At 41.4% G+C, this 14,116-nt stretch overlaps 2 protein-coding genes across 4 annotated transcripts in view; both read left to right on the top strand.

The window, feature by feature from the left end:
• The window catches only part of LOC110491820 (uncharacterized), a 30,754-nt gene that overhangs the window by 2,376 nt on the left and 14,262 nt on the right, over window positions 1–14,116 (top strand). Inside the window, exons 1-3 of one of the 3 annotated variants that reach the window (XM_090202566.1) lie at window positions 4,473–4,570; window positions 4,985–5,490; window positions 6,040–6,133. In XM_090202566.1, the coding sequence (XP_090058692.1) occupies window positions 6,123–6,133 (11 nt within the window). In that variant the 5' untranslated portion in view covers window positions 4,473–4,570; window positions 4,985–5,490; window positions 6,040–6,122. Of the gene's footprint in view, window positions 1–4,435; window positions 4,571–4,984; window positions 5,491–6,039; window positions 6,134–14,116 lie in introns of those variants that run through there. The other 2 variants (XM_021565608.3, XM_090202565.1) reach the window with 2 other exon arrangements.
• LOC149976650 (uncharacterized) lies at window positions 243–4,384 on the top strand. The gene is made up of 2 exons (XM_090201591.1): window positions 243–1,980; window positions 2,147–4,384. Exons 1-2 carry the CDS (start codon window positions 243–245, stop codon window positions 4,243–4,245), a joined length of 3,837 nt encoding a protein of 1,278 aa, XP_090057717.1. The 3' UTR covers window positions 4,246–4,384.

Here is a 14,116-nt window from a genome sequence, read left to right as displayed (position 1 = left end):
TCAAGTGCTCTGAGTGCGACAGCGACAGGCATCTTGCTGCTCTGCATCCAGGCCCAGCCCCTTCATATACAGACACCGCTACAGCAGAGAAAGAGCATGGTGGGGAGCAAGGTGACGATGCTCTTCTATCTGTCACCTCAAAGTGTACAGAGATCTGTGGTGAGGCAGTCAATCCAAGATCATGTTCAAAAATATGCCTAGTCAAAGCTTATCCGGCTGGGAAAAGAGAGAAAGCTGTCCAAATGTATGTAGTGCTTGATGAACAGAGTAACAAATCTCTGGCCAAGACAGAGATTTTCAGTCTCTTCAACATCAATGACAACTCTGCTCCATACACCATGAAGACGTGTTCTGGGGTAACAGAGACTTCGGGCAGGAGAGCCGTCAACTTCATGGTGGAGTCTATAGATGGACACATGCAGCTCACTCTCCCTACTCTGATAGAGTGTGATATGATGCCAGACGATAGGATGGAGATTCCCTCCCCCGACATTGCGTATCATCATCCCCATCTGCAACCAGTTATGGACAAAATTCCAGCAGTGGACCCAGACGCTCCCATCCTCCTGCTCTTAGGACGAGACATCTTAAGGGTACACAAGGTACGAGAGCAAATCAATGGGCCCCACGACACTCCTTATGCACAGCGACTCGGCCTCGGGTGGGTCATCGTGGGTGAGGTCTGTCTGGGAACGGCTCACCGACCAGCCAATGTTAACGTGTTCAGGACAAACATACTTCAAAATGGTCGCACATCCTATCTGAGCCCTTGCCCTGACATCATCCAGGTAAAAGAGAACTACAACAGCGTAGCTCAGAAACACATCTCTCCCTCTACAGTGCACTCGAGAGATCCAATCACAACTGTGAACACAGACAGCCTGGGATGTTCCGTGTTCGACAAAACACAAGACGATGATAAACCAGCACCATCAGTGGAGGACAAAGCCTTCTTGGACATTATGGACAAACAGGTTTTCCAGGATGATGGAAACAACTGGGTGGCTCCACTACCCTTTCGCCCCACTAGACGTCGCCTCCCTAATAACAGGGAGCAGGCCATGAACCGTCTCACATCACTTCGCAGGACTTTAGACAAAAAGCCTGACATGAAGAGTCATTTTATTGACTTCATGCAAAAGATGCTGGATAACGACCAAGCCGAACCTTCACAGCCACTAGAGGGAGACAAAGAACGTTGGTATCTGCCCATATTTGGTGTTTACCATCCACAAAAGCCTGAACAAATAAGAGTAGTATTTGACTCCAGTGCTAAGTGTCAAGGCGTGTCACTTAACAATGTTCTGCTCAGTGGTCCAGACTTAAACAACACACTCTTGGGTGTCCTAATGCGCTTCCGCAAGGATTGCATTGCACTAACAGCAGATGTGCAACAAATGTTTTACTGTTTTGGTGTACGTGAGGATCACAGAGATTACTTAAGGTTTCTCTGGTATGAAGACAACAACCCAGATAGAAACATAACCGAGTACAGGATGAAAGTGCATGTATTTGGGAACAGCCCTTCACCAGCCGTAGCCATCTACTGCATGAGACGAGCAGCGCTACAGGGTGAGAAGGAACACGGGTCAGAACCCAAGCAATATGTAGTGAGGAACTTCTACGTCGATGATGGTCTGACATCAGTAGCTACTACAGAAGAAGCTATCAACATTCTAAGAAAAACACAAGCAATGTTGGCGGAGTCCAACATGAAACTACACAAGATTGCATCCAATAGCAAAACAGTTATGGAATCCTTCCCTATGGAGGACCGTGCAAAAGACTTAAAAGATCTGGACCTAGGAGTGGATCCTCTTCCCTTTCAACGGAGTCTGGGACTTTCCTGGAACCTGGAAACAGACAGCTTCTCATTCCAGGTGTCCCACAATGAGAAGCCTTTTACGCGGAGAGGCATCCTGTCCACAGTGAATAGTCTTTATGACCCCCTTGGGTTCGTGGCTCCAATAACAATGCAAGGTAAAGCCTTAATCAGAGAACTCTCTTCTGATCAGAGTGAGTGGGATGCCCCTCTTCCCACAGAAAAAGAAGAGGAATGGAAAATGTGGAAGGAATCTTTGATGGAGTTGGAACATATGAATATTCAGCGGACCTACATCCCAGTCTCCTTGTCTACCACTCAAAGAAGAGAGCTTACACATCTTCTCGGATGCCTCTACAGTAGCCATAGGAGCAGTAGCCTACCTGAGAGTTATTGACTCGGAAGGTCAATGCCATGTTGGATTTGTCATGGGGAAATCAAAATTGGCCCCTCGTCCGGCCCACACTATCCCACGCCTAGAACTGTGTGCGGCTTTGCTAGCTGTTGAGATGTATGAACTGATCAAAGACGAAATGGACATTGATGTGCATGCAGCCAAGTTCTACACAGACAGTAAGATAGTTCTCGGTTACATCCACAATGTCACCAAAAGATTCTACGTTTATGTTGCCAATAGGGTAACTCGCATCAGGAAGTCTACCCATCCAGATCAGTGGTGCTATGTAAACACTGACAGCAATCCAGCAGACCATGCAACCAGGCCCATACTTGCTGCGCTCTTAAAACACACTAGTTGGTTCTCAGGTCCACCGTTCCTGACCGAAACAAACTCGAGTAAGCCTGAGAACATAAATTTTGACCTTGTAGAGCCTCACAAAGATGCAGAGATTCGACCAGACGTCACTGTCTTTGCCTCTAAAGTTTCTGGAGCTCAACTCGGCTCTCATCGCTTTGAGAGGTTCTCAAGCTGGAAAGCTCTCAATCGAGCCACAGCACGACTCATTCATGTTGCCAGATCCTTCCATGAAGGTGCAGACAACAACAGCTGCAGAGGCTGGCATGACTGTAATAAACCATGCAGTACAAGTGAGTTGTTACAAGCCAAAACAGCAATCATTCACTGTGTGCAACATGAAACCTTCAGAGATGAATTCAAATGCATTGAAAAAGGAAAAGAGTTCCCAAAGCAAAGTACACTCAAAAAGCTGAACCCAGTGATTGATGAGGATGGGTTGCTGAGGTTGGGAGGCCGCTTATCCTCCGCCGACATGTTACAAGACGAAAAACATCCTCTCATCATCCCACGGACACATCATGTTGCCACTCTGCTGGTAAGACATTATCACGAGCAAGTGGCTCACCAAGGCCGTCATTTTTCAGATGGAGCTATTCGAGCAGCAGGCTTCTGGATTATTGGGAGCAAACGTCTGGTCTCTGGTATCATTCACAAGTGTGTCACCTGCCGCAAGGTTAGAGGGAGGTTAGTTGACCAAAAAATGGCTGACTTGCCTGCAGACAGACTCACATCTGAACCACCATTCACCAGCATTGGACTTGATGTGTTTGGACCATGGAATGTCATAACTCGTCGCACTAGAGATGGTAGTGCAGACTCCAAGTGCTGGGCGGTGCTCTTTACATGTATGTCTACTAGAGCAGTCCATATCGAGCTTATCGAATCCATGTCCACATCCAGCTTCATCAACGCGCTGAGGCGTTTTTTCTCTATCCGTGGTCCAGCAAAAGTGCTACGCTCTGATCGAGGTACAAACTTTATAGGTGCCTGCAGGGAACTGGGTATCGACACAAATGACTCAGAACTGACTAAATACCTCTCAGATAAGGGATGTACTTGGATATTTAATCCTCCACACTCGTCTCATATGGGTGGTTCTTGGGAGAGACTCATTGGGGTTGCCAGACGTATTCTTGATGCTATGCTGTTTCAGACGGGGTCCACTCGTCTCACACATGAGGTCTTGAGCACTCTTATGTCTGAAGTTATGGCAATAATCAATGCGAGACCCTTAGTGTCAGTATCAACCGACCCTGACATGCCTACCATTCTCACACCCTCAATGTTACTTACACAAAAGACCAGCGCTACCTCAGCCCCTTCTGGATACTTCAGCATGAACGACCTTCATGGAAAACAGTGGAAGCAAGTCCAGTGTCTTGCTGACACCTTTTGGAAAAGGTGGAGACAGGAGTACCTGACAACGCTGCAGAGACGCAGAAAATGGACAGCAGAAAAGCCAAATGTAAAAGTGGGAGATGTTGTCTTATTGAAAGACAGTCAGGCACACAGAAATGACTGGCCAGTCGGGCTTGTGGTAAAAACCTTTCCCAGTACTGACAAAAAGGTTAGGAAAGTAGAACTAAAAATTGTCAAGCAAGGAGCTGCTAAGATGTTTCTGAGACCAATCTCACAGATTGTTGTTCTTCTTTCTGAAGCATCCTAGAGACAAAAGATAGAAAGGGCATTATTTGTTTCTTGATATGTTTTATTTCATAGTGGCACAATTTCATTATACCAGGCGTGGAGTGTGCTGCCATCCTGTTAGAAGGTAACAGATTATTTTATTACAATGGTTCAATTGGATTTTCATTGTGTCCAATGGTGTTATTTGCCCCCTAGTGGATGTTTCTGGTACTTAGAAAGACTACGCAAACAGGAAGTAGAGAATTTGTTCTGCACGCATAGAAGCAGCTACAAACAACGCTACGGTGCAGGTCTTTCAATGTAGTTATTTCTTGTCACGCTTCAGACTTGGAAAATATTTGTTTGTAAGTTCAATTCAAGCATTTAGCTAATGATTATAATCTTGTCATTGATAGAGTTGCTTACTTACAGTGTTGGTTGCATTTACTCACAAATTGCAATGCCTTTCATGTATGTCGTTAGCTGTATTACTTTGCTCGTGCGTCATGCAAACGAATTGTAAAATATACAATACTGTAGTTTTGTTACTGTTCCTAGTGTAATATGCTTTGTTATTCTACATAAATGGTTGTACACTATTAGAGTAATGAAAGGAGCCAATTACCATATGAGTAACAATTAGCTATATGGTTTGGCATCATGCCAGATGCATGGTACCTTAGCGCGTGCTTTGTATTCATGCAACTTCAAATGTATAATGTACAGCTACTGTCGGTGTGAATTGAATACCAAAGTATATTCTTTTCTGTATTTTGCAGTTTCACAACATAAACGTTTTCAATATATTCATTCAAGAAAAGTCACGCCTTGGGAGTTTTATTGAAGACTTAGTTGTTAGCTATCTGTCTAGTTTTGCATGGGAACGCAACTCAAGGGCAGAATACGTATGGTTGTACCACCAATGGAAATAGGCATTTTACCTGACAGTGTTTCCTGTCGCCTCACCAGTTCTCCGAAGTCTTGAAAGAACTGACACTATAGACTTCCTTTGACCTACTTCTAACTCCTCTTAGAGTATCAAGAGCCAGCTTAGTTTTTTTGGTTGAATTCTATCTAGGAAATTGGCAGATGGCTAGCTACAATGCCGCAAACATTTTGTGTTGATTCACTTTGTATTTTTTGGACGTCACAGGCTTTTAAATATTTATCTTAAGTTATGTTTTATGATTGAGATGAGAACGTTCATTGATTTCAAATGAGAGAAGCAAATGACTGCTCACACTTAATCATTTCACTTATTTTCAAAATGTGGTTCTGTGTGTTGGTGAGTATTATTGTAATCATAAAAATCTTGTTTTTAATGTATATTAGAGTTTCATTGTTAAAAATTCCTATACATTAATTAAGAAAAAATGTTTTTTTGAAAAATGTATGAATTGTTATTGGTCTGTCATAACGCTTATATAACGCCATCATAACCAATACGTAAAGTGATATCGTAGCAGATTATTTTTATAATGACAGACAATTATTTCATATATATGATGATGCTTGGTGACAATAGTTGTCGTTAGTGTTAGCAAGGCAGTGACGTGGAAGGCAATATTTCCATGACACTGTTTTTACACTGTTACAATTACAATGTAGGCATTCTGACTGGCCACTTATGAAGTGTTCCCAATGATCAAAGTATCCTATATGTTTGGAGGTTTGACATCAGATCTTTAAAAATCTATCTGATGTTGAAATCAGAGTATTCGTAAGGTCATATCAAAATATACACATTTATGTAAAGGAATATGAGTATAACGGTAAGAGCCACTAACATGTGCCAACATCATTAACAAACCTCTGTCTCGCCTTTGTCTGCCAGGTTTTGACTCTAGCCTGTCTCGACTCTACACAGAGTTGCACAGAGGAGGTGCTAAAAAATTACCCGGAAAGTAGCTGCAACAAATGTCCAGCAGGTAAGCAACACTGAATAATACAATTAGAATCTGAGAATGAACAGAAGTGGAGCTTGTTAGTTCCAAACTACAGTATATTGTATTTTACAATACAATCTTGATGTTAAACAGTGGATAATTTTAGGCATTAAATTACAGTGGTTAAGATACATACAGTGCCTTGCGAAAGTATTCGGCCCCCTTGAACTTTGCGACCTTTTGCCACATTTCAGGCTTCAAACATAAAGATATAAAACTGTATTTTTTTGTGAAGAATCAACAACAAGTGGGACACAATCATGAAGTGGAACGACATTTATTGGATATTTCAAACTTTTTTAACAAATCAAAAACTGAAAAATTGGGCGTGCAAAATTATTCAGCCCCTTTACTTTCAGTGCAGCAAACTCTCTCCAGAAGTTCAGTGAGGATCTCTGAATGATCCAATGTTGACCTAAATGACTAATGATGATAAATACAATCCACCTGTGTGTAATCAAGTCTCCGTATAAATGCGGAGCGTGAAAAACCCAGCAGCGCTGCAGTTCTTAAAAGCCGTTAATTAACATAAACACATTTAGCATCTCCTGGCTTCCACACCATAAGCCACTGATACTGACCTTTGGAACATCTACATTTTAAAAAGTCTAATAAATCTGTGTAATATAGCCTACACCTTCACAATAAATCCATGATTTATTTTAGACAGGTCTAAGGAAGCATGAAATGTTGTCTATTTCAGAAGAACAGAATGGCATACTCTGAGTTGTCCTAAACTGGCTATGCCAATTGGCTGTGGGCAACACTAGTTCATTTAGCATACAAGATTTGCTTAGAATTTCATGGCATTGTTATAATATCTTATAATAAGAAGAATACAATTGAACAAAGCTGAGTAAGATAGAAAGGATATTTTCTCCAAACAATTTGAGGGAGTACGCACATGCGGGCTATTCTGTGTTGAGGGGTTAACAAAGAAATAGGTACTCCTATATGCTTAATTAGAGTTATTAATGTAACTTTAGTTGTTCTACAAACGTTGGGATATATGTTTAGATTTTTACTACATTATAAGGCTGCATGATACAACTCTAATATGATTTGAAAAAAGTAGTTTGAAAGGCATGCTCTGATTAGGTTTTTTTGCGCAGCATGTGCACAATTCATTAGTCTCTCATTCACAATTTGAGAAGCACTTGAAAATGCCTCGAATTTCCCGGCAGCATCCCCTTTGTGTAGCCATAATGCACCCTAAAAAAATCCATGCCTTTTGTGGCCCTTCTCCCTAAATGCTACCTGCTCGAAAGCATCTCTCATCTCACTCACAAGGCTCTCCATCACGTGATTGGGTCTTTCTCACAGGCTACAAGTGAAGGCAGACACATTGAGGATGCAACTGCGCACCTCATCCAATTCCGAGGTGCATGTTGAAGATATTGGAAGAACTGTCCACATTTACTTTTCGTCAGCCAACAAGATGAGTAGGCCTAACGAACAGCAAAAACACTAGCCTATGTCAATCTACTATCCCCCATAGTGCAAAAGTTGACCTATTCTAGACAATAAATAAATATTCCAAACATAGTCTGGGACAGTTGTGGGATGCGATAGATCCCAAATTAATATAACCACTAGCATAAAAAAAAGCGTTTTGAGGCTGACGCAACAGATCAGAATGTTTAGCTTCAAATGTTGATAAACTATTCGGCTATTTCTTAACATTATAAGTGCAGCACAATGCGCACACGGCAGTAGGATTTAAGCGCTAATGTTTAATTAGCGGGTAAACACCATTATCAAAAGTGACATTTTTTTTTGATTATGCATGTAAATGTTTTATTATAAAAGTGCATCTTTATGGTGAAAATTATCTTCCCCAAACTTGAAACTGACGCGCTGCTTATCAGTTAGGCTCTATACCTCTTGTAAAGCGGATTAATGTGCTTAATTTTATGAAGTTATTTGGCCACTTTAATAGGCCATTGGGCTAGGTTACATGAAGTGTGCAACTATGATTTGAAAAAGTTGCAAAAAAAGGCATTGTTTCTTATGCTGGGCATCAGTGATAATATATAATTCACATGTGATAGGCTAATATTGTTACCCATCAGACTATTATTGTTTTAATCTTGTCTGTACTGTACATTATTGTTTTAATCTTGTCTGTACTGTACATTTGTTTTGAGTAAGAATGGAACATTATCATGCACCTGTATCAAAACAGGGGCAGCGGGAAAAAAATACATGTCATCCAGTGGCAACCTGTCATTCAGGGCAGGGGGGCTTGACTGTTTTGCATGCTATTTTGGTAACTGTACATGTCACATATCACTTTGCAAACAATGTCCCCAAAAATTCTAATAATATATTGAGTAAATAAAGCTGCATGGTCTCTTTTTTGCTTTATGCGTAAGGTAGCTCCAAAATGCAGATGCTTCAGCCAAGCTCAGTGCTTTCTGCGTTGGTGGGGCAGCCAGTGAAAAATACAGAGCGTAGGTGTTGGTAATGTCTGAGGGTAGAGATCGAAAATTCAAGCCCCTTGGGTGTTGCCATAGAGTTACATTAGAAGTGCCAATCAAGAAGGCTGAAGGTCATTGGCCACAGATAAAATGACGTCAAATCATGTTCTATCTACAGTAGTTATTTATTTTTATTTTTATTTATTTTTTAAATCTCCCTTTTCACTCCAATTTCGTGGTATCCAATTGCTAGTCTCATCACTGAGACTTCCATACGGACTCGGGAGAGGCAAAGACCGAGAGCCGTGCATCCTCCGAAACACAACCCAGCCAAGCCGCACTGCTTCTTGACACAATGCCCACTTAACCTGGAAGCCAGCCGCACCAATGTGTCAGAGGAAACACTGTACAGCTTTGATTGGACTGATCATGCCAACATCATTCTTTCAAAATCTTAGTTAGCAGTCATCATCATGAATCGGCAATCTACTTTTTAATCCTTGCCATATGAAGAGAAGTTTTAGATCAAACGCATTGGTGCTCATCAGGCATTGGACATAAACATTACACAAGTTGGAAATTGCAAATTCAACAATGAGTGGTTCGGAAGGATTCAGTGGCTAACTGCAAGCATTGCAAAGCAATCACTAGCAAGCAAGTCTCTTTTCCAAGCTTAAAATTATGAACATTCAACATCGGTCATGCTGTTAATGAAGCATGATTTGTGCCGCACTCGAAACAATTGTTGACTCGGAACCAAATCTGACTTCAGTGAGTTCAAGATAACTGGGAACTCGGGAAAAATGAGCTCCAACTGGGAAAATACTTTCTGACAGGTCATCCAACTCGGAATTGTAAATCGGGAACTTGGGCTTCTTTCTAGAGCTACGACCTGAAGATCACTGACGTCATCATGATTCTACCTTGTTTTTTTCTGAGTTCCCAATTGTCTTGAAGGCACCATATATCCAGAGAATGCCAGACTTTGATGACAAAGTTTGATGACAAAATTTGCCCATGAAGGACTGCCGCGCCACCTTCCTGTTCAAGTGAGCACAGCAGTGCTTTGGTGAGTCCAAAAATGTCTTGTATGCTGCTGCATAAATTATATAATATGCCAGGGAGATATGTATACTGTAGCTAAGAAAGTAATACTAAGTGCATATTGTGTTGTAAGCTGTTAGTAGCCCATGTGCCTCACCCTAATAATTTGTTCCCTTTCCCCCTCATAACTTATCCCACTGTTCTGACTTGGTGGTGTACATGTAGCCTACAATCTGTTTTAGAGAAATGTAATCATTGAATATTGTAAGAGCTTTCATTGCCTGCTTATATGCCCCCTTTATTTATCCTATGGTTCTGACTTGATGTACAGGGAGAATACTGTAAGAACCGGTCCATGATCTGAATTCTGTTACTGTACATTTAAAAAGTGCTGAACAAATAGTTATTGACTACATCCGTCCTAGCTCGCTCATTAATATCTTAATCGAAATTACGGATTGCCTCTTATCCACTTTTCGTCCCCTAATGCCATAGATTGCACATCTCAATAAGCAAGTCAGCCACATCAGCTATGTTTTTTTTAAAGGCAATAAATGAGACTGAATGAACTGTTTCGCCTCCAGACAAGGCTCCGGTGTAGCAGTGGTAAGGTGTTGGGACTGCTGTTGGGGCTCTGCTGTTAGGACAGATTTATGTAGGCCCTAACAGTTTGTGGGCACAGTTTGTCACCGTTATAGTGCAATTAATGTATTGTTTAGTGATGTATAGTGGCTTTTCTGGCAGGCATCCCACAAGTATATACAGTGGGGAGAACAAGTATTTGAAACACTGCCGATTTTGCAGGTTTTCCTACTTACAAAGCATGTAGAGGTCTGCAATTTTTATCATAGGTACACTTCAACTGTGAGAGACGAAATCAGAAAATCAGAAAATCACATTGTATGATTTTTAAGTAATTCATTTGCATTTTATTGCATGACATAAGTATTTGATCACCTACCAACCAGTAAGAATTCTGGCTCTAACAGACCTGTTCGTTTTTCTTTAAGAAGCACTCTTGTTCTCCACTCATTACCTGTATTGACTGCATCTGTTTGAACTCGTTACCTGTATAAAAGATACCTGTCAACACAGGCAACAACTGTAGGCGCAATTATTAGAAAATGGAAGAAGTTCAAGATGACGGTCAATCATCCTCGGTCTGGGGCTCCTTGCAAGATCTCACCCTGTGGGGCATCAATGATCATGAGGAAGGTGAGAGATCAGCCCAGAACTACACGGCAGGACCTGGCCAATGACCTGAAGAGAGCTGGGACCACAGTCTCAAAGAAAACCATTAGTAACACACTACGCCGTCATGGATTAAAATCCTGCAGCACAGGCAAAGTCCCCCTGCTCAAGCCAGCGCATGTCCAGGCCCATCTGAAGTTTGCCAATGACCATCTGGATGATCCTGAGGAGGAATGGGAGGAGGTCATGTGGTCTGATGAGACAAAAATAGAGCATTTTGGTCTAAACTTCACTCGCCGTGTTTGCAGGAAGAAGAAGGATGAGTAAAACCCCAAGAACATTATCCCAACCATGAAGCATGGAGGTGGAAAAATCATTCTTTGGGGATACTTTTCTGCAAAGGGGACAGGACGACTGCACCACATTGAGGGGAGGATGGTTGGGGCTATGTATTGTGAAATCTTGGACAACAACCTCCTTCCCTCAGTAAGAGCATTGAAGATTGGTCGTGGCTGGGTCTTCCAGCATGACAACGACCCGAAACACACAGCCAGGGCAACTAAGGAGTGGCTCCGTAAGAAGCATCTCAAGGTCCTGGAGTGGCCTAGCCAGTCTCCAGACCTGAACCCAATAGAAATTCTTTGGAGGGAGCTGAAAGTCCGTATTACCCAGCGACAGCCCCGAAACCTGAAGGATCTGGAGAAGGTCTGTATGGAGGAGTGGGCCAAAATCCCTGCTGCAGTGTGTGCAAACCTGGTCAAGAACTACAGGAAACGTATGATCTCTGTAATTGCAAACAAAGGTCTCTGTACCAAATATTAAGTTCTGCTTTTCTGATGTATCAAATACTTATGTCATGCAATAAAATGCAAATTAATTACTTAAAAATCATACAATGTGATTTTCTGGATATTTGTTTTAGATTCCGTCTCTCACAGTTGAAGTGTACCTATGATAAAAAAAATTACAGACCTCTACACACTTTGTAAGTAGGAAAACCTGCAAAATCGGCAGTGTATCAAATACTTGTTCTCCCCACTGTATATTTTTAACACACCAAGATTTACATGCTAAAATCACCACTGATGTCACCTATAGCGAAGGGAGGACGCTCTTCCCCGTGGTTTATTTTCATGCCAGCCAGGTAGGCTGTACTCCTGTTGTAAATATATGCAATGTGCTTAATATTAGGAAAGTTGAAAAATACATATAGTAGGCCTAGCCTATAGATCCTCCTCTTTTCAGTAGAGGCCATCACTCTGTTTTCTGACGCAATTGCATAGCCTATTGAAGTGTTAGATTTTCGAATGCATTGATGTCAGCGTGATTAAAGGGACAATAGAGTGCTGAGTCCAGTTAGCAAGTTTGGTAGGCTACTAATGACCATCAGCAGCATCAGAGCTTGGAGAAACCTAATTACCGTGACTAAATGGTCACGTGGACTTTTTGACTGCCTTCATGACTGCCAGTGTGGTAGTAATACTGCCACTGCAACAGCCCTATGCCTGACACCAACTACCATACCCTGTTCAAAGGCACTTACACCTTTTGTCTTGCCGATTCACCCTCTGAAAGACACACATACATAATCAATGTCTTAATTGTCTCAAGGCTTAAAAATCCTTCTTTAACCTGTCTCCTCCCCATTCATCTAAATTGATTGAAGTGGATTTAACAAGTGACATCAATAAGGGATCATAGTTTTCACCTGGATCCACCTAGTCAGTCTATGTCATGGAAAGAGCAAGTGTTCTTAGTGTTTTGTATATTCAGTGTATAGAATGTATGTTAATTTTATCCCATCACCTCTCAAAGAGTGACAGATTAGTGAAATGGCCAGGTTTTACTGTATGTGCACTGCTTTCATGTCCTTGACCAAAGGCCTCATTTAGTTTTCTCCATGACATTCATTGAATGTTTTAAAATAACATGTTAAAATGTAAGCAGTGTCAAAACCGGAATGAATAAGAGAAACAATGTTTTTGAATGAACAAATATGTGTTCACGATAAATGTGTTCATGATACTGTCTATTCTCAGAATTGTCCCTGTATTTTCCCTTCAGGTTCTGTGTGTAAGTCAGACTTTAACAAAGACGAGTTGAAGCGATGCCAACCATGCCAAACGTACGGCCACCAGATTCCAGCTTCTACAATATTTATACATTTATTCAACTGAACATATGCACCACTGTTTTTGTTTAGCTCTGACAATACAATATTCTGTAGTAACAAGGAGTAATGCTCACATACTTTACAATCTCACCAAACCATAACATTTTGATACTGGCAATGACCATAGAACATCATAGATTTTTTTTCAAATCACCTCAGACACATTTACATTGTTTCACATTGAGACCTTTCTTGTGTCCCAAATAGCACCCTATTCCCTATATAGTGCACACCTTTTGATATGGGCCCTGGTCAAAAGTAGTGCAATATATAGGGAACAGGTTGCCATTTGGGATGCATCCCTACTATTTCGCACAACCCCTCAAAACCCATAGTTATTTTGATGTAGACTTGATATCCCTGAAATTACTCAGCCATGGGTTTTATTGCAGTGTACTAGAGAATGAACGTGTACTGTTGTTGACACACCAAGGAAGCACAGTTATTTCTGGATGCTGCTGAAAGATCAATCAGATCTTGTAATGGCATGCGTTGAGGTCAGTGGGTTGAGGACTTCCCCTCAAAGCGGAGCTTTATAAGATCTGAAGTTCCTGAACATCCTATGTTTCTGAGGTACTGTCGGGTTTCTGAGAATCAATGTTCTAAAGACACACCCACGTATCACAGATACAAGATACATTTTCAACCCTTTGGATTTCAGTAAAAATCATAACTACCGGTAGTCATAGATTTGACACTAAGATTGAGGGGGTGGGTGTACAGTGGCTTGCGAAACTATTCACTCCCCTTTGCATTTTTCCTATTTTGTTTCCTTACAACCTGGAAATAAAATATATTTTTTTTTTTGGGGGGGGGGGTTTGTGTCATTTGATTTACATAACATGCCTACCACTTTGAAGATGCAAAATATTTTTTATTGTGAAACAAACAAGAAATAAGACAAAAAAACAAAAACCTTGAGCGTGCATAACTATTCACCCCCCAAAGTCAATACTTTGTAGAGCCACCTTTTGCAGCAATTGTAGGTGCAAGTCCCTATGAGCTTGGCACATCTCGCCACTGGATTTTTGCCTATTCAAGGCAAAACTGCTCCAGCTCCTGCAAATTGGATGGGTTCCGCTGGTGTAAAGCAACCTTTAAATCATACCACATATTCTCAATTGGATTGAGGTCTGG

Source organism: Oncorhynchus mykiss, chromosome 16 (genome assembly GCF_057628025.1).
Source record: "Oncorhynchus mykiss isolate SJ-2025 chromosome 16, ASM5762802v1, whole genome shotgun sequence".
Taxonomy (NCBI): Eukaryota; Metazoa; Chordata; class Actinopteri; order Salmoniformes; family Salmonidae; genus Oncorhynchus; species Oncorhynchus mykiss.
The sequence above is the reverse complement of the archived record's forward strand: the minus strand, read 5'-3'. Positions and strand labels throughout refer to the sequence as shown.